General features: G+C 45.5%; 1 protein-coding gene across 1 annotated transcript in view; it reads left to right on the top strand.

The window, feature by feature from the left end:
* Positions 1-22,844, top strand: part of SCNN1B (sodium channel epithelial 1 subunit beta) — a 37,675-nt gene extending 14,831 nt beyond the window's left edge. Inside the window, exons 3-13 of the mRNA XM_067534226.1 lie at positions 714-1,035; positions 4,183-4,376; positions 7,841-7,944; positions 8,615-8,778; positions 9,708-9,815; positions 14,948-15,065; positions 15,862-15,937; positions 16,118-16,175; positions 18,791-18,852; positions 21,457-21,532; positions 22,054-22,844. Of these exons, the coding sequence (XP_067390327.1) occupies positions 714-1,035; positions 4,183-4,376; positions 7,841-7,944; positions 8,615-8,778; positions 9,708-9,815; positions 14,948-15,065; positions 15,862-15,937; positions 16,118-16,175; positions 18,791-18,852; positions 21,457-21,532; positions 22,054-22,431 (1,660 nt within the window). The 3' untranslated portion in view covers positions 22,432-22,844. The remainder of the gene's footprint in view (positions 1-713; positions 1,036-4,182; positions 4,377-7,840; positions 7,945-8,614; positions 8,779-9,707; positions 9,816-14,947; positions 15,066-15,861; positions 15,938-16,117; positions 16,176-18,790; positions 18,853-21,456; positions 21,533-22,053) is intronic.
* Positions 22,845-23,068: the final 224 nt, after the last annotated feature.

Below are 23,068 nucleotides of genomic sequence, written 5' to 3'. Positions count from 1 at the left end.
CACTCAGCTGCTGTCCAGGTTCTCGGCTCCCCCTTGGGAAGCAAAGGAGCTGCCCAGCAGGTAGCCAAGAGTCCTGGGGGAGAGCAACCCCACTCCTGAAGAGGAGCGGCAAGCCAGGAGCCCATGGGAGGGGGCCAGCCCCCACGCTCCCAGAGGGGAGCGGGAAGCTGGGAGCCCAGGCTCTCAGCCCTGCACACTGCCCCTGAAGTCAGTGAAAGCACTCTTGGTGAAGACACACCACTGACAAAAAAAAGGGCAATGTGTACATGAACCTGTAAGTCTACCTAACGTAGGTCGACTTAAGTTTTAGTGTAGACATGCCCCCAGTCAGGGTCTCAAAACTCAGAGCAAACCCACAACGAATAAGTTGATTTTTGTGTCTTCTTGTACAGCAGCTCCTAGTTATGTTAGCCCACTGCTGACCCAGGAACCAGTGAGTTATTTGAAAGATAATGACATTATTTCTGTATCACACAGCAATTCTTCAGTAAAACATTGATTATCTCCTGGCTAATTTTATATATACTCCTTGCCCCCGTGTCTGGCAGCCAGGATACACATTCTAGCATAGATCACACTTAGTACCTGGACAGCAATTCATTTTTCAGTAACTCTTTATGAAGCTGACTAAGGTCTGTGTTCGCTATAGAAATCTAATCTACTGCAAGCCTCCGCCACCTTCCCAGCCCCGGTAACTGCTCTTTGTCCTGCAGATACTCAAAGGTGAAGCATCTATTGAAGGAGTTAGATGAGCTCGCTGAGGCAGCCCTGGAAAGGATCCTGCAGTCCAAGCACGGGGATGCAATCTCAGCTCTCCCACTAAACTCCAGTGAGACGCTTTCTCAGAGGTTAGACCTGAGGCTCTGGAACCAAATACCCTTGGTCCTGATTGACGAGAGTGACCCAGATCAGCCCGTCATTATCGATCTCTTTGAGACCAGCCACAATGGCTCAGATACCCAACAAAACAATTCCTCTCCCGCCCTGTCCAACGCGACGTCAGAAGTAAAGAAACATAAAGTGGCCGTGAAGCTGGTAAGTGGAGGTTTTATAGCTCAGTGTGGATGTGTGCTGCATGTCTCTCGAGGACACACGTTATACTATGATCTGTTTGGAGCAGGAACTGTCTTCGTTCTGTTTTTGTACAGCACCTAGCACCACAGGGTCCTGGTTCAAGACTGGGGCGAGTCCAAAGAGTAAATAATAATAATAGTATGGGGAGGAGAGTTAGATCCTGGGATCAAGGCAGATAGGGCGTGTGATGGGGCGCTCCACTCACCACTAGAGTGGAACCTCCTCCTGATCACTCTGGGGAATAGCTCACAAGGTCAGTGCCCCTTCCCCCAGTTGCACACCATCTCTCCACTTCTCTCGGAGTCTGCAGCCCCTCTCACACTCCACAAGTTGCTGCCAGCTCTTTGGGACTCAGCCCTCTGGCCAGGTCACTATATGCATGTTCCCCTTCCAGGGTATCATGGTCGCTCTCATTCACTGCCTCGTAGTGCCACTCCCTCCATGGCTGGCAGGGGAACCCAGGCCTGCTTTCTACTCCGGGTTCTGGCTCAGGGACCCTCTAGCCAGCAGTCAAGGTTGGTTCCCTTCTAGACCTTACTGCCTTTCCCTGAGTCGAGTCCTGTCCTACCTTCCTGGCATCCCCCCACTCTGGGTTTGCCAACCCAAATGCAACCCCCTTCCACTTCTAATTGCCTGTCTTTATAGTCCCAGCCCAGTTCTTCCTCAGCTAGGCTCCCTCCCTCATTCAGGGGATTGCTTAGCCACCTGACTCCCCTCAGCTGGGGCTTTTTGGGTTAAGTAGCCCTCTTCATAGTCTTCATTAACCCTTTCAGGCCAAGTGTCAGGTCAACACCCCATCACCTACCTTCCCATCAAGACTGCAATCCTCAGGTGGGTGGATGCCTTCTCTCCTGGAGCAGTTACAGCTGGGCCCGCAGGTCGTCCCACTCATGCTCCAGGCCTCCTGCCACAAGGAGCAGCTTGCCATTCTCCTCCCTGAATTTCTCTCTCTGGAACGCAGTCTTCACATGATACTCGCAAGGCCAGCTTGGTGGCTTTCAGTTTCTCCTGTAGCCCTGGCCCTTGCTCTGGAGGCTCTCCCAGCTCCCCTTCTCCCAGTTTGCCTCGAGTAGTCTCCATATTAGTCCCCTCATCCTTCAACTGGACCTCTGAGGGACTCTTTCTTCTCCCCAATCCCTCTTCTCCCTTTCAGCCCCTTTGGCCTACTCCACCACCTTGCTGTGCCTCCCCTTCGGGTATCTGGCACTTCCTTCTGGGCCCTTGGCCCTGTTCCTCACTCATCACCTTTTTCTCATCCCCCATCAGGACCCTGCCTTTCCCTGGGTTACTGTTGTCTGTGAGGGCACTGCCTCATATGTCCTACTTCCCTGCAGGTGAAACAAGTGTTCCTTTTCCTGTTTTCTTCACAGACACCTTTGGGATTTCCTGCCTGATTTTGAGGCTTATTATTTTTGGGGCTGGGCTTCGTATCTTCCCAATAGGGACACTCTTTCTCAGCATCCCCTCCACCTACAGGCATAAAAATGCCGTGCTCAGGCATCTGGTCTCCTGACACTAAGACCTTTTTTCTTGCCCCAACCTCTCTGGCCTTTGCTTATTTCTTGAAAGATCTTGAGCAATTATCGCTGTTCTTCAGCAGCTTGTATCATATGGCACTGCAGGTATCTCTGCATCTTCCATTGTCACTACTGGCTCTCTAGAATCTGTTTCATCAGCCCCCTTCACTAGGACCAGCAACTCTGTGGTCCAGCCTGGGCGGGGATATCTGCTTGCCGCAAAGAAGGCCTCCACTCTGCTCTGGGTTCTGGCTCAGGGAACCTCCAGCTGGAAGTCTAGGTCTGTTCCTTCTAGAGCTTACTGACTTCCCCTGAGCCCTGTCCCACATCCCTAGCTCCCCTGGGGTGACTAGCCCAAACACACCTTCCTTCTCCCACAGAGTGACTGCAGACTTTTCCAGCAGACCTGTCTGCTTCCAATATCCTGCCTATATAGTCCCAGCCCAACTTGTTCCTCTTCCGTGGGGCTCACTCACTCAGTCAGGGGATTACTTAGCTATCAGATTCCCCTCAGCTGTGGCTTCTTGGGTTAATTAGCCCCCTTCTCAGCCTTCATTAACCCTGTCAGGCCAAATGTCAGCTGAACACCCCATCAAAGGGCTATATCCATCTGATAGGGCCTCCAAATGGGGCCTCTGGAGTTTGTTTCTCCACAGGTTTCTCTCTTGAGAAACTGCATTGTGTGGTCAGTGCTGGGTCACAACAGGGCCCTGGCAAAGCTCTTTGCTTCATTTCTAAACAGTCATTTGCCCTCAGTTTAGAGTTGCTTGGAATCAACCCTTGATCCCATAGCAAATTACTCCCCGCACAGTGACGCACTGGGTGTATGCCGGGGGCTGCTCGATCAGGCCTGTGTGTCTTTGGCAGGCTGGTCAGCAGGACTCGCGTGTAATACTGGCATGCTGGGGGCTGCGGTGGTTGGTATTTTTAATCAAACCAGCACTGAACTGGTTCGTTTCACAGAAACACTTCTAATTCTTTGGGCCTGATCCTGCCACAGCCGATGCAGCCGGGACTCTGGGTGCCTCCATCAGGATCAAACCTCTCAGGGCTTGTCTAGACAAAGTTAGTGCACAGCAAGCTGGCGTGCAAATCTCTCTCGCTAGTGTGCCGCACACTGACTGTGTGTATGGACCCTGCTCCCGCGTCCTAAAAGTTCCCAAGGGCACTGCTATTCAGTCCATGGGAGTGGCGCACTAGGGATCCCAGGAGCAGGGTCATGTGGAAACTGAGCTAGGTGCAACCTACAGCAGGTGGGTTCACAGGTGAAATTCACCTGTGGTGCAGAGGCCAGTGTTAGCTGCACCAGCCCACTGAAACCTGCAGTGGGACCCTGGGCAGAGCTGCACTCAGGTGCCCTGGCACTGCAGAAAGGACCTCCATGCCAGCCGTACAAATGCCCATGTGGGCAGTGGTGATGGAGTGGGCTCGGAGGTGGCTTGTGTATGTTGGGACCCCAATGCCCTGTGAATGCTGCAGGGGCACAGCTGCTAGTCCAGCCCAGAGGTGACTCCTTCCCTTTGAACACAAGGCCAGCTGCCTGCAGGCCGTGTGCTAGTTCCTATTCGAATCCAACTCCATGTGTCTTCAGTGCAGCCATGAGGGCACCCCTCAGTGCATCTATTGGAACTTCACCAGCGCGGCCCAAGGGGTGACAGAATGGTACATTCTACAGTCCACTAGCATCCTCGCGAAAGTCCCGCTGCAAGAAAGGATCAGGATGGGCTACCAGCCAGAGGACATGATCCTAGCGTGTCTGTACGGGGCAGAGCCCTGCAGCTACAGGTAGGTGTAGTCTGTCTCAGCATCACTTGGGACCAGGCACGGCAAAGGGAGTGTTAAGCTCTTTGGAGCAGGGACCCCTTTTTCTTCTGTGTTTGAACAGTGATGAGCACAATGGGGTCCTAGTCCATGATTGAGGCTCCTAGATGCTGTGAAAATATTAATTACTACTACCATTACATATTAAATCATGTGCCATCCAGAGCCTTGCACCGCTGTGTGATTCCTGCTCTTTTTATTGTCTTCTTAAATATCTTCATTGTACAGAATTAAATCCATAAAGACCAGGGCAAAAGAAAAATGTTTAGAGAGAAGTCTATATTAACATGTAATAGAAACAACACACAAGTCTCACTCCTTAAAGCAATGAGTTGCAATTTAGCTTTTACCCATCCAACGTTGCTGGGTGCTCATTAGCCTGAATGGAGCAGGGATCTTATAACAGAATTTCAAACCAAATTATTAAATGGCCTAAACTTAAACTGGGTATTACCATCACAACATCCCCATTTGGAGTGTTACTGGGTGTCTGCTGTGTTTAAACTGTAACTTACCAGTGAAAACCTTACATTTTGGCTGGAGGCAACTTCTTATTAGTCAGTTCCTGAGGGGTAGTCAATTATTTAAAAACTAGTCCGTCCATGTTGCAGCCATATCTCTGAGGTCCCAGCTCGTGGAACTGCTCCAACTTGTGTCTATTTCACCGTGAGAATGCAGTGCAGCAGGGGAAACAACCCATATAATCATCTTTATGGTAGAATATTTTTTAATTAAAAAAACCCTCAATTCAAAAACTTCAAGCTCAAAGACAATTTGCCTGACTTGTAATTTGTGATGGGCAAAGTTACTACTCTAGACTTCAGCAGCTCAGAGAACCATACTGAGAAGCCAACACTTAAGACTTAGCTGGTAAAGTCTGAGTAACTGATATCAATTTAATTCTAAATAGGAGCATTGCCAGGGAATTTGCAGGCAAATATTAGTTATAAGCTCCATGTTAATCAATAGACATGACATAAGAAACAAATGACTTAGGAATACGTCTTACGTGATTACGGACTGCAGGGTGGCTGTAGATTAGTTAATATCAAACCTATTCCAAGCTGCACTCCAAATCAGTGGGAGTTATGTGCTCTTCACAGCCGCAGGATTAGACCCCAAGCCATTTTTCATCTTCCTTCTTCCATTTATACATATTGAGTAGTTGAAAATGCATCCACTAACATCTGATTAACACCCTACAGTTACTGTTGGAGGAGAATTTTGGATGATTTGGGACTACCATGAGCACAGAGACTTAATTACTCTTCGTCACAGTCTTATTTGTAAACATTGTTCCAATATCTAATGATGTCAGTTTGTCTGTGTACCAGACAGAGAATCAGTGCATTGTTGCTGTTTATTCCTGTCGACAACAAAGCCAGGTGCCCGGGGTATATTCGCAAGGCTGCTAATTACCCTTCGGGTATCCGTGGAGTTCCATGCGTGGAGTGAGAGTCCTTGGTCTGCAGGGAGCCTGGGCACCAAATGTCTGTTCTGCAGAGTCTTCCAACACCAGTTGATGGGGTAGCTCAGTACTATGAAGGTTGTACCCTCCCTGTGCTCTCAGTGTGGAACCTATATTGAAGAGTGGGGGCTCCGCCTGCTAACAGAGAGGAGACTCCGCCCCCCTGCACATAACAAATGTACGTGCCCCTCTGTGTTTGAGAATGTACTAACTTCCCTGGGTGCTCTGCTCAGCTCAATCCCTGGTCATTGTCCAGCCCTCCCTGATCTCTGACCCATTGATGGGTCTGGTGATGTGAACACAAGACGGAATCAGGAGAGTCCCAGCCCCAGCTCTGTCACTGGCTCCGGATGACCATGGACAAGGAACTAAGGCCAATCTTTAAACTTCAGACCCTAAACCTGAGCACATAAAGAAGTGGTCTGAGTTTCAGAGATGCTGAGCACCGTCAGAGCCCAACTAGCTTCAGTGGGAATTAGTCTGCCTAAAGGCTTAGTAATAACTAACCACAGAGCACACACTTGACCCAGTGTCCTGTTCTCAAACAAATACAAGCCCTCGGTTACACATGCTCCTAAGGCAGGTTGCTGGATAATACACTTCTTCCATCATCACAGCCTGTGAGTGACAAGCCCTTTTTATCTGCAGACCTGAGTGTCTGATTCCAAGATAGGTTGTGCTGTAACGAGCCCTTCCTGCAGTACTGCTCCTGGACAGGACATTACAAGAATGATCAGTAAACAAACAGTTGGGTAGTTCTCGAAACAGAGCGAGTCAGTTATTGCAGCCCCAGGGCAAGTCAGTTATCACAGCTCTAAGTCAGGCACTTATTTGGGTGTGCCACACAGATGTCACACTGTAGCATTCAATACAAAACCACATGCAGGCTCCTTTCCGTCACGGTACAGCATGTACCTTGGAGATGCAGACTCTGTGGGCAAGACTGTCTCTCTACCTTGCACAGGTGAGCAAGAGAGTGTAGGTGCTGCAAGGAATCCTTCCCCGCTTTCTGTGCAGGCTGGACAAGGTCAGGCCCGCTGCTCCCATGAGGCAAGTGCTGCCCGGGTGCTAACCTCGCCAGAGATGAGCCATGGCTAGCCCCATGCTGTGGGTGTCGCAATGGCTGTGCTTCCAGAGGCACGGGGTCTGTGTGAGACAGGGTGCTTTCCAGAGCTCCTTTTGTGGCAGTGCAGCTCGGCACTTCTCTACTGCAGAATGTGCTTCAGACACAGCTGAGGCCCACGTCACAGCATGTCCTGTGCAGTTCGTTACGTTCCCAGGGGGAACACTTACACGTTTACACACACAACTAAAATGCAACATCCCCTCTGAAATTAACCTTACAGCCTTCCCCCATTTTGCCTCCACTGATACTAGAACATACTTTATTTAAAGGCCCTTAAATACCATATTCTAAATTCCATTTGTTTTTTTTTGGCTAAGTACAACATATTGATGACACAATTTAAGCCGCCTACCAGTGCTTTAAGATCCTGTAAATAAAGAGCGTTGAAGGAACTCTCACTGTTGGGAGCACTGCACCTCCACCTTCCCAAAGCTCTGAGCCAGCTGAGTGTATTGCTCCCTTTGCCAGCTGGCACCAGGCTTGTCCCAGAAATAGGAGGGATTTTGATGGGACAGAGAGTCTGCAACACTATCAAATTAAATAGGAAAAAATGAAATCTTGCAATGGAAATTAATTTAAAAAACTTCTAAACAAGTCCCTATGAAGTCTCACAAATTGCTGACGATATTTTTTAATAGAGCAAATTGGATGAAATTACACCACTTAAAAACTGAGCATCGTATGCCAGTAGAAACTGTTGTATTTGTCTGCAGCAAATAAAGAGGCTAAATCTACATTCTAGGCATAACTACAAGCTATCAAAACATAAGATCCATTAGTACCAGCATTTTACCTCCCTACACGGTCACACCTTATTGTGCATGATTCTTTCAGAAATTTCACACAGATCTATCATCCTGACCATGGCAACTGCTACATCTTTAACTGGGGCATGGCTGAGGAAGCCCTGATTTCTTCCAACCCTGGAGCAGAGTTTGGTAAGTAATAAAAATCCTGCTACAAGAGAGGGAACCAAGGAAATGGAGTGGCTAGGAAACATTTCATCTGCAGAAAGCAAGTTCTGTTACATATCATGAAGAGGCTGATGATTTATGATACTATTTAGGGTTGCGACGGGATGGATCTCTTGATGATTGCCTTTTCTGTTCATTCCCTATAAAGCACCTGGCACTGGCCACTGTTGGAAGACAGGATACTTGGCTAGATGGATCATTGGGCTGACCCAGTACGGCTGGTCTGATGAATGAGTTCTTAGGGGAACGGGATGGATAAGGACTGATAACTATCTGCCAGGATTAGAAAAGGGATAAACCCTGAGGAGGGGCGGGATTACATAGGAATGTGCAAAGGGGTATAACCAGGAATAATCGGATGACTTTATGAAAAGTGTAGTTAGGCTGAGTACCTAGGAAAATGCCCACAGAATCAAGTGTTTCCTTTCCACACATTGATCTGTGTGTCAGAGTCTTTTTCAACGCATTAACAGATGTAACATTGGTCAATCTAAGGATTATGGGTCTGTTCTCCTCTCTCAGTGGAAAGGGGTTTCCCTGCATAGTGAGAAAGAAGGAAAGACTCTTCAGTTGTTACATACAAACCCTGCACTTCATGTTTTGGGGTTTTGAATATTGTGTTTGGTGCCTGCAGGGCTGAAGTTAATTCTGGACATCAGCCAACAAGACTATATTCCCTACCTCACTTCTACTGCTGGGGCCAGGCTTATGCTGCATGAACAGAAGAGTTTCCCGTTCCTTAAAGACCTGGGCATCTATGCCATGTCTGGGACAGAAACCTCTATCGGCGTATTAGTGGTATGTGTGACGTTTCATCAGAACAAATCATGAGAATAATGCTATCTGATGGGACAGGAGCCAAGTTTGTTTTCAGTCTTGTCTGAACTGGCTCAATCCAAACCAGTCAAGTTCTATACTAGCTATGGCTTGGAACATTGCTTATGAAAGATTGACTGCAACTAATCTGGTACAGTACTGTTGTTGAAGCCAAAAACCTCAGCTCAGGTAACTGTGGCCTTTTCACTCCATGTATCAGCAGCTGCAGTGCTCAGGGAGTCCACTGACATTTAATGCTGATGCTAAAATAAATAATGTTGGGGGCAGGGCACCTCATCTTTGCCTCCCTGCTTCTCACCGAGGTACAGTTACCAGACTGTTACACTCCCTGACTGCCCCTGTCATTAGCTTTAAGACTGTAGTATACTTATCAGAATCTCCACAGAATCATACAGACAGCAGGTGTCATGTTTCTTTCTGTACGTTTCATGATTAAGGTATGGGGTGTTTTGTTTGGTTGCTACTATTATTGTTGGCTGTGCATCCGTCAGCGTTTGCCACACACTGTATGTGGCTAACACATCCCAGCTTTTCCCCTACTCCATTTACGCTTCTATGGCTAGAATGCTGTTGTCACGGGAACCTCTAATCTGGGGTTTGGGACAGGGTGGAACCCATGAATCGTCCATTAACCCTCTCCAATAGACAATCAGAGGGGGTCACAGAGCACTCGGGTATGAGGAGGTTCTCTCTGTCTAATCCAGAAAGCCCAAGGCCCTTCCTGAGCACCAAAGAATTCCAGGTCAGCTCCATGCATTTCCCAAAAATGATATTCCTCTAATATTGCTGCTTGTGGCTATCAGAGCCTCTCCAGGATTGCACCAAACAGACATGGGACAGAAAGGAACCATGACTACAACATATATTTGGTGGTTTTGGTTTTCTTTCAGGATGAACTTGAGCGGATGGGTTATCCCTACAGCGACTGCACTATGAATGGGTCAGATGTCCCTGTAAAAAATCTTTATAATGAATATAACACCACCTACTCCATACAGGTAAAGGACGTTTTTAATTAAAACGGGTTTGGGTTTTTTAATCATTTAATAAATTTACGTTCTTAATTTACATGCCTATTCTAGAGAATAAGAAAGTTAAACCTAAGAGATTAGAATCTCTAAAATAACCATTAAGCATGAACTAAGCATAAGAAACACTTTTTAAAAACACAGATGAAAGCCCCAATCTTGCAAACACTTATGCATGTCAGTAACTTCATGCAAATGAATGTTCCCATTGAGTTCATCTGGAAAATTCGTGTGTATGTTTGCAGGATCAAAGCCTAACAATTTAGCTATTCAAAGTTATATTAAGCCACTAGGAATTTTTAAATTGCTTAGACAGAATACAGTTTAAGGTAATTCTCTGTCACTCATTCTTTCTACACAAACTGCTAAGCAGAGCGAAGACTAAGTGGAAATGGTTCCTTTCACTCTATCCAGTTGGAAGCTTTATTTTGCTGTTTTGTTTCAGGCTTTTCTGTAGCTTTCTGCCAAGCTGTAACATAGCAAATTTCCCAACATTCCTTATGGTTGCACAGAATTCCAATAACTGCAACTTACCAGCAAAGCAATGATTTGTAAACCGAAAAAGCAAAAAAAAAAAAAAAAATCTGTAATTTTGGTCCCTGGGAGAGACTGTGGGAACTCAGGGATCATGGATGATGATTATACATAAGTCAAAGCACTCAGAATCTAGGATATCTGTGCACCCTCCAGTAACATTATACATTCTCATTGAATCCCTCCCAGTTTTCCTCTCTCTTATTTACTTTCATACAAGCATCCAAAGGCCTGCATGTCTGTCTCTGCCAGATAAAAACTGTTATGATTGGAGAGAACAGAAAAGGAGTACAGAACATAAGCTGAATTCCAGTAGAGCACATTTTAGAAGAACTTGGGAACTGTTGGGTGAACTTGAATGGATTAAGGGGTCAGACTGCAAAGGTGAAATTACAAAAGTTCCCAGATAAATTGCAGGGTGCAACAAAATGTGATGTACCAAAATAAGTACATTAGCAGTAAAATAATGGGCAAATGCAACAATGAATAAAGCAAAGGTGGTGCCTGCACAAGGGGCCCAGAGAAATGCCAAAGTGGACAAGGACTCCAAGTGAGACATTCTCACCCAGTGAGAACTTGTTGGCCAGAACAAAACCAAAATGAACGTGCTGAAAGTACCAGAGAACTTCTTTCTTTGTTTGCGGGGTGTCCTAGGACTTTAGGAAGGCAGGGAGTCCTGAGGGAGAAGTATCCCTGCAAAACATCAGAGAGCAAATCCAGGACCCTTGTGCTGGTGGACAGAAGGGTGATTTACCTCTTTAGTCCAGCCAGGCAGCACTTTTGAGCTTTGTCTGGTTTTGTTCATTGCCCTCTACAATAGTGCCCAGTTTCTTCCTCAGAGATGAGCTTCCCAGAGTAGAGTTCTCTCGGAAGCCCCACTGCTGGAGGCCCCCATCCATCCTGAAATCAGAGCACAGGCAGCGATAGGGTGAATCCAACCACAATGTTCAGTGTCCCCTCTTGTTCCTGTCCTAAATGCTGCGTCTGCAGTTCACCCACCTCTAACGCCACTGGGATTTCCACTGCCTGCAGCACTTAGCATGACTCTAGCAGGGCATAACAAAAGCAGCGTGACTATGGCCCAGAATCTCTAGCTATAAATTATCCCAAAAGCTACCATATGAATGAGCCCTAACAGGATCTGGTTTAGTGGTCTCATTTTGTCTTTGTGGAGCTTTCCCCCACTTCACATTTTCTCCACTTCTGGACAATACAAAGCATTGGGCGTTTGGTCTTGCTAAGACGACCCTATAGGAAAACTGATGATTCTTTCAAAGAACTGAAAGGCCTTGTGCTTTACCTACAGAGAGAGCGAAAGGACCTTGTGTTCCAGTGATCCCAAAGTCAGGCAATTAGGGGACGCCCCTCCTGGCAGAGCAGTGCATAGGACAACAAATAGCTTTGCTAAATGATTAGATGCTGAATGAAAGTTGTGGCTCCCATGTTGCAAATGCTGTTCATGTTAGACAAGAAATAAAAGGAGCAACATGTGGAAACCTAAAATAAAGACTCAGCTGGCTGTGGGCATTTCTGGAGGATTGGTGCTGCTCCTGCTTTTGCAGATTTTCTAGGGGTATTGCTGTGGAGTCAGGACATGGCAAGTGTGTGAAAGGTGACTTGTAAAGGGGAAAAATGGGTGTGTGACCCTTGTTGCTTCTTTATGAAGGATAAAGGGGGCTTGAAACACTTTCTGAAAAGAAATTATCCAGCTTGAACACACCCCAACTTCAGGTCATCTTTGCGCTGTTTTTCTTACAAGATGCTATGGACAACAAGGATTATGGCTCCCCAAATATCCAGATGTTCTACCTGAGCATTGGGGGAGGTGATTTTTATTTGGACAGTTTGAAATTGTGTTGGCTAACACCTGTTCCTTCCACGACTCAAACAGTTGGAAGAAAATATCTGTTATTAAAGATTCAGGACCGCACCCCCCACCCCCAATCCCTCAGTTAAGGGCTGAGCGCGCGCCCAGTCCATAGCTGGGGATTCGCTAGAGTCCTCTGACACACCAAGGGATGACACGACTGTATTCCTGGTAGTTCTTAGCTAAATCACAAACAGGAAAATAGATCGCATTTTAATCTCACACTTTGCTGACCTTCTTTCATCATAAAGCAGCAAAAGGGCACAAACCAATATTTGCTTTTGCAGATGTCCTATGAAGGAGCAATGTGATATTATTTACATAGTGTCAATAAGGAAAGAATTTCATTGTTGATCATGAAAGGATAATGTTTGATTTTTGAGTGTGTGATGATTGACTGAAATCCTTTTATCATAGAACAATAAGTTATCTAGCCAGTAGGTGTGGAGTTGTAAAGTAATGACGACACCTGTGCAGGGGGGATGTGCTTTGAACTCAGAAGGGATTATTGAATAATCAGTGTATACTTCACATGCTACTTCAGTTAGAATATTGGGGGTAGTCAGTCTAGGATAACCACTCCAGCGTTGGGGGGATTGCAACAAACAGCAACCACAATTCTAGATGGGAAGCCATTGAATAATTACAGTTTCAAGGAAAATAATGTAATATTTAAATACATTGGGAAACAGCATGACTATTGCTGCTTTATATGTAGTTAGAGGTGAAAGGTATCTCTGGTCTATGTAGCTGTATAAATATTATCTTTTGAATTTAGTGTGCTCCACCTTTAAACTGCTAACAACTCTGCCTTCCGCAGAGACAGACAGGCAGACAGAACTGCTGCTGCCTGTGACAAGAAACCACACACACAAACACGGTTTTCTCAGGGTGACTTCGCTTTTGTTCTTTCATTATTTTGTTTTCCTTATGTGAAATACATTCTTTATGATTGAAAATACAGATATGGCTCTTACTATACGGAAATGTAAATTCCCTTCAGGCCTTTCTTTTGCTTCAGAATCAAAGAAGGGAGAGAAACGGGGAAGCTTTGCTTAGCATTTACATTGTGCTTTTATAGCTTTTTTTTCTAATGCTCCAAGAGGCTGTAACTAGGAATAATGGGATACAATAGAACTGAGGGATACCTAAGCAGAACATATTTCCTAATAATGAAAAATGTCAGACTGCTGTGGAACAGCTTTCTAGGGAAAACAGCAGAAGCCCTTTGGCTGGAGTCATTTCCAGCTGGCTTGTAGATTAAACTCACATCCCCAATCACAGGGACAGGCTATATGTATTGGTAGGTATTTCATATCTCTAACTTAATATAAACGTTTTAATTAGACCAATTTACCATAAATGTTTAATAACTATTTTAAAATGTATCTAAGCAAATACTTTAAATGACACTAATACTTAATAATACTTAGCTCAAAGGTTTCTAAATTTTGTCCCAGGATCTAACTCTGCCCCTATATAATTCATATCACCCAAGGGAAGTTTTAAACACCTGTCAACAAAATGAAACTTTTTCATAGCTCTGACTAATTTATAGTACAGTTCTTAGCTGTTTCCTATTGCATGGGAGATATGACCCTTCATCCAGCTGGAAGGATGGGATTTCTCTCTCTCTTCTTAGTCTCCAATTTCTTCTCTCACTCCATCAAATAGCCCATTCCAATATCTTATGGGTACCATCCTGCTTTGCAATGGCCTGAAACTGAAAAGCAGAAGAACGACCATATGGGGTCAGACTAATAGTCCATCTAGCCTAGTATCCAGTCTTCCAACAGTGGCCAACGCCCAGTGCTTCAGAGGTAATGAACAGAACAGGTTGTCATCAAATGATCAGGCTAATTGAAAAGTTGCAGTTCTCGATCATGACCATCTCAAGGGAAGGCTGTGGCTGAGTGAAAAAAATTCAGCTCTATGAGAGCTGCTGTGTATAAGAACTTTAAAAATGCTTCACATTTTAATAGAAACTAGAAGGATTTTGAAAAATCCAGTCCAACCCCTAGTCTGGAATATTACCCATCTATGTTCATAAATCAAAGGGAAATAAGAATATGCCATATAAGGGCTGGAAACAAGGTCAAGGTCCATAAGTTTAATGTAACTTACTTTTCTTTTTGGAAACCCTATAACCCAGCAGCCACAAATAATTAGTTGTGTGTGACTGGAGATAAGCTGCTTACCTCTCTGTGGCTCAATTACTCCATCTGTTAAATGGGGTAGTATCACTTACTCACCATTGTAAAGTGCTTTGAGAGCACCAGAGAGAAAAGTGAAAAGCAAAGCAAGCAGAAGTTCTAAAGCAAGGAAGATTTAACAGCTGGGAATTGTGAAACCAATCCATTTGTTACTACTGCGTTCCATAGTCTGCCAGCAAATTCTGATTTGTACACAGGTAGTTTAAAGACCAAAATCCCTTGCACCATGCTTATCACTCCACCTGTAAGAACTTATCAGCCTTGAGTCACAGTGCAGTTCAGCTTGCTAAACCAGCAAAACTGGCTCCCTGAGTGAAATGAGCTTCTCCTAACACGAGTCTCCCAAATCTTCCATTCACTGCGGGAGGAATAGGCCCTGTGGGAGCCTGGTAGGAAGGCATCGTGGAGCAGTCTCTGCCCTCCTTGATGCACTGATCAGCGTGAGAGAGTGCCCCAGTTCTAAATGGCTCCTTGTCCCCTTCTTGCAGGCTTGTCTGCGCTCCTGTTTCCAAGCTCAGATGTTTGAAAACTGCGGGTGTGGTCACTATCTGTTTCCTTTACCTGAAGGGGTAAATTATTGCAACAATGAAGATGATCCAGACTGGGGTAAGGATGTGACCAGAGCATGAAGTAATAAGGCCCCACAGCACATAATGAAAGGGATGGGAAACACACAGGGCTCTGTTGGGAGTAACTATGAATTAAACACTTTGCTTGTACGAGTTCAGCAGCAGCTCTGGTTGCTAATCAGGTGAATAGTGAGGAGGGAGGCAAAGCCCTCACCTCTGGCATCAGGCAAAGGAATCTCAGCTTCCATACAGCTTAGCTAAAGGCTTCTCACACAGAGAGGGCCAGCTGGTAACAAGACCATGAGGGATGGCCGGGATTTCTGCTCCTTGCCATGGCGTGAACAGAAACCACCAGCCTCGCTGCATTTCAGGTCTCCTAGCATGGAAAGGTCAGCACTGCTCCACCTGTTTGTACAGATCCCCAAGTAAATCCCCCCTTCAGTACAAAGTGGCACAAAGCAGATGTAACCCTCAGCACAATTGTGTCTGCTCTGACAGAACGTTTGAGTGTTGCAGTTCTCTTGTGACAGACATTTAGAGAAAAGGGATTTATAGAAGAGGGGTATTAATATATCCAGTGAGGTTTAATTTCAAGTGGCAGCCCATGATACATACTGGAGTAATGAAGATATACCTTACATAATACAGTGCTGCATAATCAATCTATTAAGCCCTTAATAGTAGCTATCTGCAAAAAGTGTTACGCTGTCTAACAGTTTCACTTTTTGCTTAAATGGTTTTCCCAAAAATGGAAGGTTAAAGGGGAAGCAGATCTGTGCAGCAGCAAAGTTCTCATCTGAAAGGATTGTTTGCTTTTTGTTTTCACCAAACAGCATATTGCTATTCTTCACTGAGATCAAGTATAGGACACAGGCAGTTTTGTATTGACTCTTGTAAGGAAACATGCAAGTAAGTACATAAACATTCTCTGGCAGCTCAAGGTGGAGGGAATCCTGTGTTTCATCGCTCAGTGAATACTGATCCTCTTAAAATCTACCGTCTTTTTGAGGGGTTTGAAATCAAGCTAAAGTTCTGGTGATTTAAGAGAAGTGAAAAATTCTGTATATTAATGTTCTTGTGTCTTTCCAGTGACACTCAGTACAAGATGACCATATCAATGGCAGACTGGCCGTCTGAGGCTTCAGAGGTAAAGCCAATTTCTAACTTTTAAAATGTAGGTTTATAACGAGATGTTCTTACCCAGATGAATCCTTGAGTGTTTGAAGTTAATGTGTTCACCTCCCTCTCTTTGTTAATTGATACTTTTGTCATCACACAGTAGACAACAGACTCTCCAGTCTGTGAAATACAAACAGGGAGTGAGAGCTTTTTCTTCAACAGAATTGGAGACAGGAATATTGAATCTGGTTTTAAAAAGCAAATAAGGCCTCAATTTTTTCACTTAGGTGAAAGTCTGATAGCTAGAACCATGTAAAATTGGTGTCAGTGAGTGGAGAATCAGGCCCTTAATTATTCATTACTTTAGATGTTCTTTAACTACAATGAGGACAGTGGTCTCCTCTTTCAAATAAATACAGTACTCGCTTTGGTAGCTAACTGCACTAAGGACAATTGCCTGTCCAAAGCTATGCAATAGAAATACGGTTCAGGACTCCCAGCTGTAACAGAAGGCTTGGCCTTGCCACTGCGTCATAAGCTTCCTGTGTAGCTTACACACCTCTGTGATCTGCATAGTCCACTTACGCAAGAAGAGCTGGCCGCTGCTAGAGAAGCCACATGGAATCTGTTTGATTGTACTGTCTCTCAATAGCAGAGAACAACAAAAAACACCCACCTTTGTACTCGATGAAGTAGAGAAGTGTGGCTATTCCATGTGATCGTATCAATGTGAAAGTCCAACATTCCATAAAAAATATTAATTAAAGAGATGTTCAGGTTGACTTAAGCAGTCAAAGGTCAGAAAATGTCAAAATTAAGGTTGCACAAACAGTCTCAACTCTGCCCCTTCATGCCTATACACAGAACCCTGCAAATCTGCGGATATCTGCGGATCATGTTTGCGGATCGTAGATCAGATACAGATACACATTTTGTATCCGCGCAGTGCTCTACATGTACATGACAAGTCTTGAATTGTATGACCATATTCTATATCTTTAATACAATATTTTCTACAAGATTTTAGATGTGTGTAACATCCTCCAGTCTGTGCCGCTTTGTGTACATGCAAGACCAAGGTCTATTCTCATTCAAAGTTCTCTATAATCAAAATAAGTCTTATAGTATTTTAAAGGCCATCTCTTGCTCTCAGCTCTCCTCAAATTTCCACAACTTCATTAGTCATAGCTGACTTTAGAGGGAGTTTTAAATGTGTAATAGGAGCAGGATTTAGTAGGAATCCAGCAGGTTTCTGAGAGCAGCAGAAGGTAATGGAAGAAGTGGTGTCACCACCTCTGGTACAAACCTATGTTAATAGCTTCTGCCTACCTAGGAACAGGTAAGAACAACTATGCAAATCTGAGTGAATGACTCAGAGGCTCATTCCATTGTTAGTAAATGCTTCTGCAGAACCAACCCTGCCCTTGGTGTCATCAGCCACTAGAGATGTGGGCTCACGCCACATCAGCCCAGCACAGAGCAAATGGTGCAAAAATGAACTGAGCCCAGGGCAAACTGATCTACTAGAGCTGTGCAAATATTTGCTGAATACATTATTCAACACTTTCCCCCATTTTCCGAGGTAGACTATCTGGGTAACCGAAGAGTTCCAGAGGGGTAGCCATGTTAGTCTGTATACAGCAAAAACAACGAGAGTTCTGTAGCACTTTAAAGACTAACAAATTTAATTTCAGCAGGCATAAGCTTTCGTGGGCTTCAGCCCACTTCCTCGGATGCTAGAAGTGATTCTTCCGAACAGATACAGATTCTAGGACATCCTTCTAAGCAGACATGGGAATAGTTTTGATATTTACCAAGTTCTACTCTTCATAACTCCCCTGCCTCCTGGTCTCTAATTCTGACGACTTTCAGCATACTTAAAAATTCTATTGTTTCTCGTTCCCTCCTGTATTAGTGCTTTATTTTCTCTTCTCCAATGCCAATGCAGATTATCCCCCATCTATTTTTGGAGCTCTGTTTTTATCTACAGTTAATTTGTCATTCATTCCCACGGGGTATAAAGTTTTATGTTGAGTTTTCTGTGAAGGGATATGCTTTTTCTTAGCTAACTCCCACACCTGTTCAAACTCCAGCCAGTTCTCATCCACAGCCCTACTTGCTAAGAAACACTGCCACTTCCTATCTCATCATAGGCAACTCACGTAATCAAACTGGCCCTTTGAAAGGTTTCATTTACTTTAATTCATACCCCAAATCCTTCCAATGATGAGAATTCGAAATCTTCATCTGAGCCCATTTTCCCAAACTCTCCGTAAGTCACCTCACCACATTCTTTCAAAATCATTTGACAACAGCGCAGCTAAAATATCAGAGCCCCTAACATGGAATGATGGAAGAGGTTTCAATTTTCTAAGTTACCCCTTTTATAATTTCATCAGGAATATTCCTGTTGATTTGTTTCTTTGGGTCCTGATTCTATGGTCTGGAGGAAAGTCACCTGTCTGCAATTGCTACTGACTGAATCACAAATTCCTTTGTGTACAATAACATCAATGGTTATTTAGCATGGTCAATGCCAGAGGTTCTAGCTTTCTGTGTACTATCTTGCCTCCCTCCCCCAGAGCACACATGGCTCAGAGAAAACATTTCCCTTTTCAGTTTGAATCAATTTTCTTTCCCTAGGACTGGATTTTCCATATTTTGTCCTATGAAAGAGATCTGTCAACAAATGTGACTCTGGACAGGTGAGTAAAAGACCAGTTAAGAGAGACAATGATCTGAGGCGCCTATTGACATTAAGTTAGCTCAAACTTTGACAGTCTACCCAAGCATGTGGGAGGAGAGCAAAATCTCTGACATTGTGTATGCCCATCCATGTAACCAGACACTCTCAAAAGAAGCTCATGCAGATACTGTACTCTCCATAGCTACAGACTAGGCAAATAAGAAACCTGCAACCAGAGTTTAAGCTAAAAAGCATATTGAACACAGCAGGTCCTTTTCAGCTCTAAATAGGTTTTGCAGCTGCCAGGGCTGAAAACACCACAGGTTTCCAATATTCAGCACCCATATGTGCATGTGAGAGTTTCTGTAGATAACACTAACACACAGGCATGACAACACTGATGTGTGGGATGCAGGCTCACCCACCTGAACACACTGGATTGGCGCCTGCTTCGGGGAGGAGCCAAACCAGTGTACCAGGTTGGGTGGAGATGACTATTACTATTTGATCATCTGAGCTGAGGCCTCGGACAAGTGGGAAATCTGAACTCTGCCTTTGAAGTGCAGAAATAATCTGACTCCAAACCCAAAAAACGTAGCTTTGATTTGAAAATTCCTGATTTTTTTGCATGTGTGTAACATGCAGCAAACTCAAGTCACATGAAAGCAGAGGTTGGACATAAGGTCTGAGCCCAGAATGCAGTGCCAGAGGTGGGCTTAAAAAAATAAGATGGAAATAGGTCACACTGCAACAAAGTTGTGTGAACATTAAGCTCCCTGCAGTAGGGCTCACACACACACACACACACACACACACACACACACACACACACACACACACACACACACACACACACACACACACACACACACACACACACACACACACACACACACACACACACAGCAGTGTCTCTTACATATCAAGCCAGATTAAAATAGACCTTTTCAATGCAACTTGTCCGATCCTAAGAGAAAGGCACAAGGAAATGGGCTTTAAGTCTGTGCTCAGGAACATTCACTTCTCCTCATGCAGAAAATCAGTGCCTTTGATCTCATAGTCCAAACCCAGGCTAATCTGGCACCACCATTTTCCCTATGTGTGGTGCACAGGCAGTGCTGACCCCTGGATTTCAATGTGCCTGGCATTTGTCACGTGTGGTCCATTGTTGCTGCTAGGGTAGCAGTTGCATTCTTTGTTTATATAGAATTCCGTCTCCAGCCCCTAAGCGGTGTGAAGGGATCCAGAATTAATGTTAAGCAGAGAAACGGGTTCCATATTCCCATCCCGTATGCAGAACACAGAGGGTGCTGCTGTGTCCGGAATACAACGGACATGAAATCATGCCATTGTGCAGAATGAGACCATGGAATTGATTCTGATGGAGAGGTGAACTAGAGGCTACCTCCTGCAGCAGGCCTGTAACCCTGGCTCTTCCACTGTGGAGTCTCAGCATTAGGTGCTGTTAGACTGGGGTTATCTGCGCATTTGGGTGTTTTAAACTGAGGCAGGACATGGAGGATGTCTGCAGCTGAAGTCCATTTGCCCCAGGGCTGAATGTTTCAGGTTATACAATTTCAGGTTCTTTGTGCTGAGCTAGAGAATAAACACAAGGCTGGCCATAAAAGGTCGGGACAGAAGTAGCACAACAGTAGTGCTCGGTGGAGAGGGAAAGTAAAAACAGCACTTGGTGTCTCACCTTTAGTGTGACTCTAGTGAGGTGTGAGATACCAAGGACTATGGCAAAAGGCAGAGTAACATTAACAAGGGTTTTATCCACATTACCCTACTCTTAGAATAATATGGTCATAAAATTGGTTTAAGAGATTGAGGCAGAAATCAACAGGAAGCTCCAGCATGGCGGAGAATTGTCAGAAAAGAGGAAGGAAAGGTGATGGCTAAAATGTTCATATTTCAATGTTAGGCAATTGTAGAAGTGGCCTGCTGCTTCAGAGGTGGGGCGAGCCCACGCTGACTGCAGTGGGAGGGAGCAGCTCTGAAAATCAGGCTCTTGTTTAGGTGCTCAAAGATGGCGTCAGAAGCCGCCTAACTTTAAGACATGTATTTTTAAAAATTGTGTCACGTGGCTACCAAGTGAAGTTCCAGCACTGTCCTCAGGAACAGCTCTAAACCCACCCAAAATGCTAAACCACGCAGCGCAGGCCAAACCAAGTGCCTCACTAGCACAGTTCATGCCCAGCCCTTGGCTACCTCCAGAACAAGCCTCAGGGGCTATTCAGATGTGTCAGTCAGATGAAAGGCTGCTAATCAGCTCCCAAAAATTTGCTTCTGGCGAGTTCCCCCAAGAATCTCAAAGCACTTCCAATACAATCATTAGGTTGCTCTGTGTTTTTAATGCACCTTTGACCCCTTAAGGGATTCAGCTTATAAGGTGCCTGAGAACATGAGCTCTCCCCCATCACCTAAGGCCCAGTCTCAACATTTCTACCTCATTTACACACCAAACCGAGTGTTTAATAGAAAGAATATTCTAAGCGTGATCCCAAATGCAAGCCCAGACCCCCTCCAGGGATCACGCAAATCCAGCTGGAACCGCACCCAAGTAAATGCGCAGGGCGTACAGGGCTAGAATTTAGTCTGAAATAATTCTTGTGTCCTACAGAAATGGGATCATCAAGCTAAATATCTACTTTCAAGAGTATAACTACAGAACCATCTCAGAATCTGCGGCTACAACCGTAAGTGCAGCATCAGGCTCCTCCTTCTGGCGAACGTGCCACAATAGATTTCCATGGCCTTTTCCAGAAGCCAAATACCTGTGGCGTTCGCTGACATGACTCTGCCAGTCGAGTCTCTGAGCAGAGGCCATGCAGCTCCCCAGCGATTATCTGCGGTATTTAGGGGTGTCCCCCTCACCTGGACTGTGGGGTAAATGCACCTGCTGTGCAGGACAGAACTCGGACTCCTGGTAAGCACCACTCTCCAGGCTGGTGCACAGCCCCTTTTTCATTCCTGCCGCTGACCTATGTCCTCCTTTAGCCTTGGTGGGGGTGGGGGAAAGCAAGACTCAGGAGCAAGTGAAATCTCCTTGGGATGAGCAGCTGCCGTCACACCCTCTGTGCCCGTCCCAGGAGGGGCTGCACAGACGTTGCAGGTGTGAGCTAGGCATGGATAATCACCTCGTTAACCCTGAAAGCCCGAAGTGCACAGCTGCCAATTGCTCCCGGGTTGATGGGTCCTGGCCTCATTTCCGTTTCAGATCGTCTGGCTCCTGTCAAGCCTGGGAGGCCAGTTTGGCTTCTGGATGGGGGGCTCGGTGCTGTGCCTCATTGAGTTTGGAGAAATCATCATCGATTCCCTGTGGATCACCATTATTAACGTCATCGGTTGGTGCAAGGGCCTGAAGCAGAAGCGAGCCCGGGCCCGGTACCCAGACGCACCTCCCACCGTGTCACAGCAGGTGGAGGCTCACACGAATCTTGGGTTCCAACATGAAGACACCAACATCACAGCCAGTGAAGCTCCTCCCCCTGGAGCACTCCCGCCAGAGCCAGGCACCCCACCCCCCAACTACGACTCTCTGCGTGTAGACCCTCTGGCTGTCCTCGAGTCGGACAGCGATGCAGAGGCCAATTAAGAAGCACAGACGATTGCGCGGCCCTTGGCCACAGAGGGGCCTGCTCCGGTTTGACAAGGCCCTTGTAATTCACAGAGCTGCACAGCGCTCTGGTCTTTTACAGCCGCAAGGGATAAAAAGGCCCAAAAGAACACAGCTCCTTTTAAAGAAATTCCACCCATACAGCACGAGGGGCAGGCCTGACTTTGCTGTACACAGTGTGTGTAATTCAATACTGCCGTCTAGTCAAGTCTAAGACGTACTGCTGGTTTTTTTCAGCAAATCTCTTCCCCCTCCCTCCCCATTTGTATCTAAAAAGTGCTTATTTACAAGCTGTTTCCGTGGTCAATAGCTTCTCCTGGAATGATTGTGAAACTGATCGTAGTCTTAGGTTTACAAGCATGATACCTAAATAAAGGCTGTAGCAATGGCAACAGGAAATTTATTAAACGGGAGAAAAGTTGCGAAGGAAAGACTGCGGGCAGGTTGCGGGAGGGAGAGACTGGGATGTCCATGGCATGAGAATCGGACATTGGGTAACTGAAAAACACTAGAGCCTGTTCTACACACGTCTGTTTCTTCCCAGCTAGCCTGCAAGGAACAGAACTGAAGTGACCCGCCCTTTGTCTCCTTTTCTAAGATCTTTTCAACTCTCAAT

The sequence above is a fragment of the Emydura macquarii genome, unplaced genomic scaffold, assembly GCF_026122565.2.
Source record: "Emydura macquarii macquarii isolate MOO-44397 ecotype Brisbane River unplaced genomic scaffold, CSIRO-AGI_Emac_v2 contig_3390, whole genome shotgun sequence".
In the NCBI taxonomy this organism is placed as follows: Eukaryota; Metazoa; Chordata; order Testudines; family Chelidae; genus Emydura; species Emydura macquarii.
This window is presented reverse-complemented; position numbering and strand designations above follow the sequence as displayed.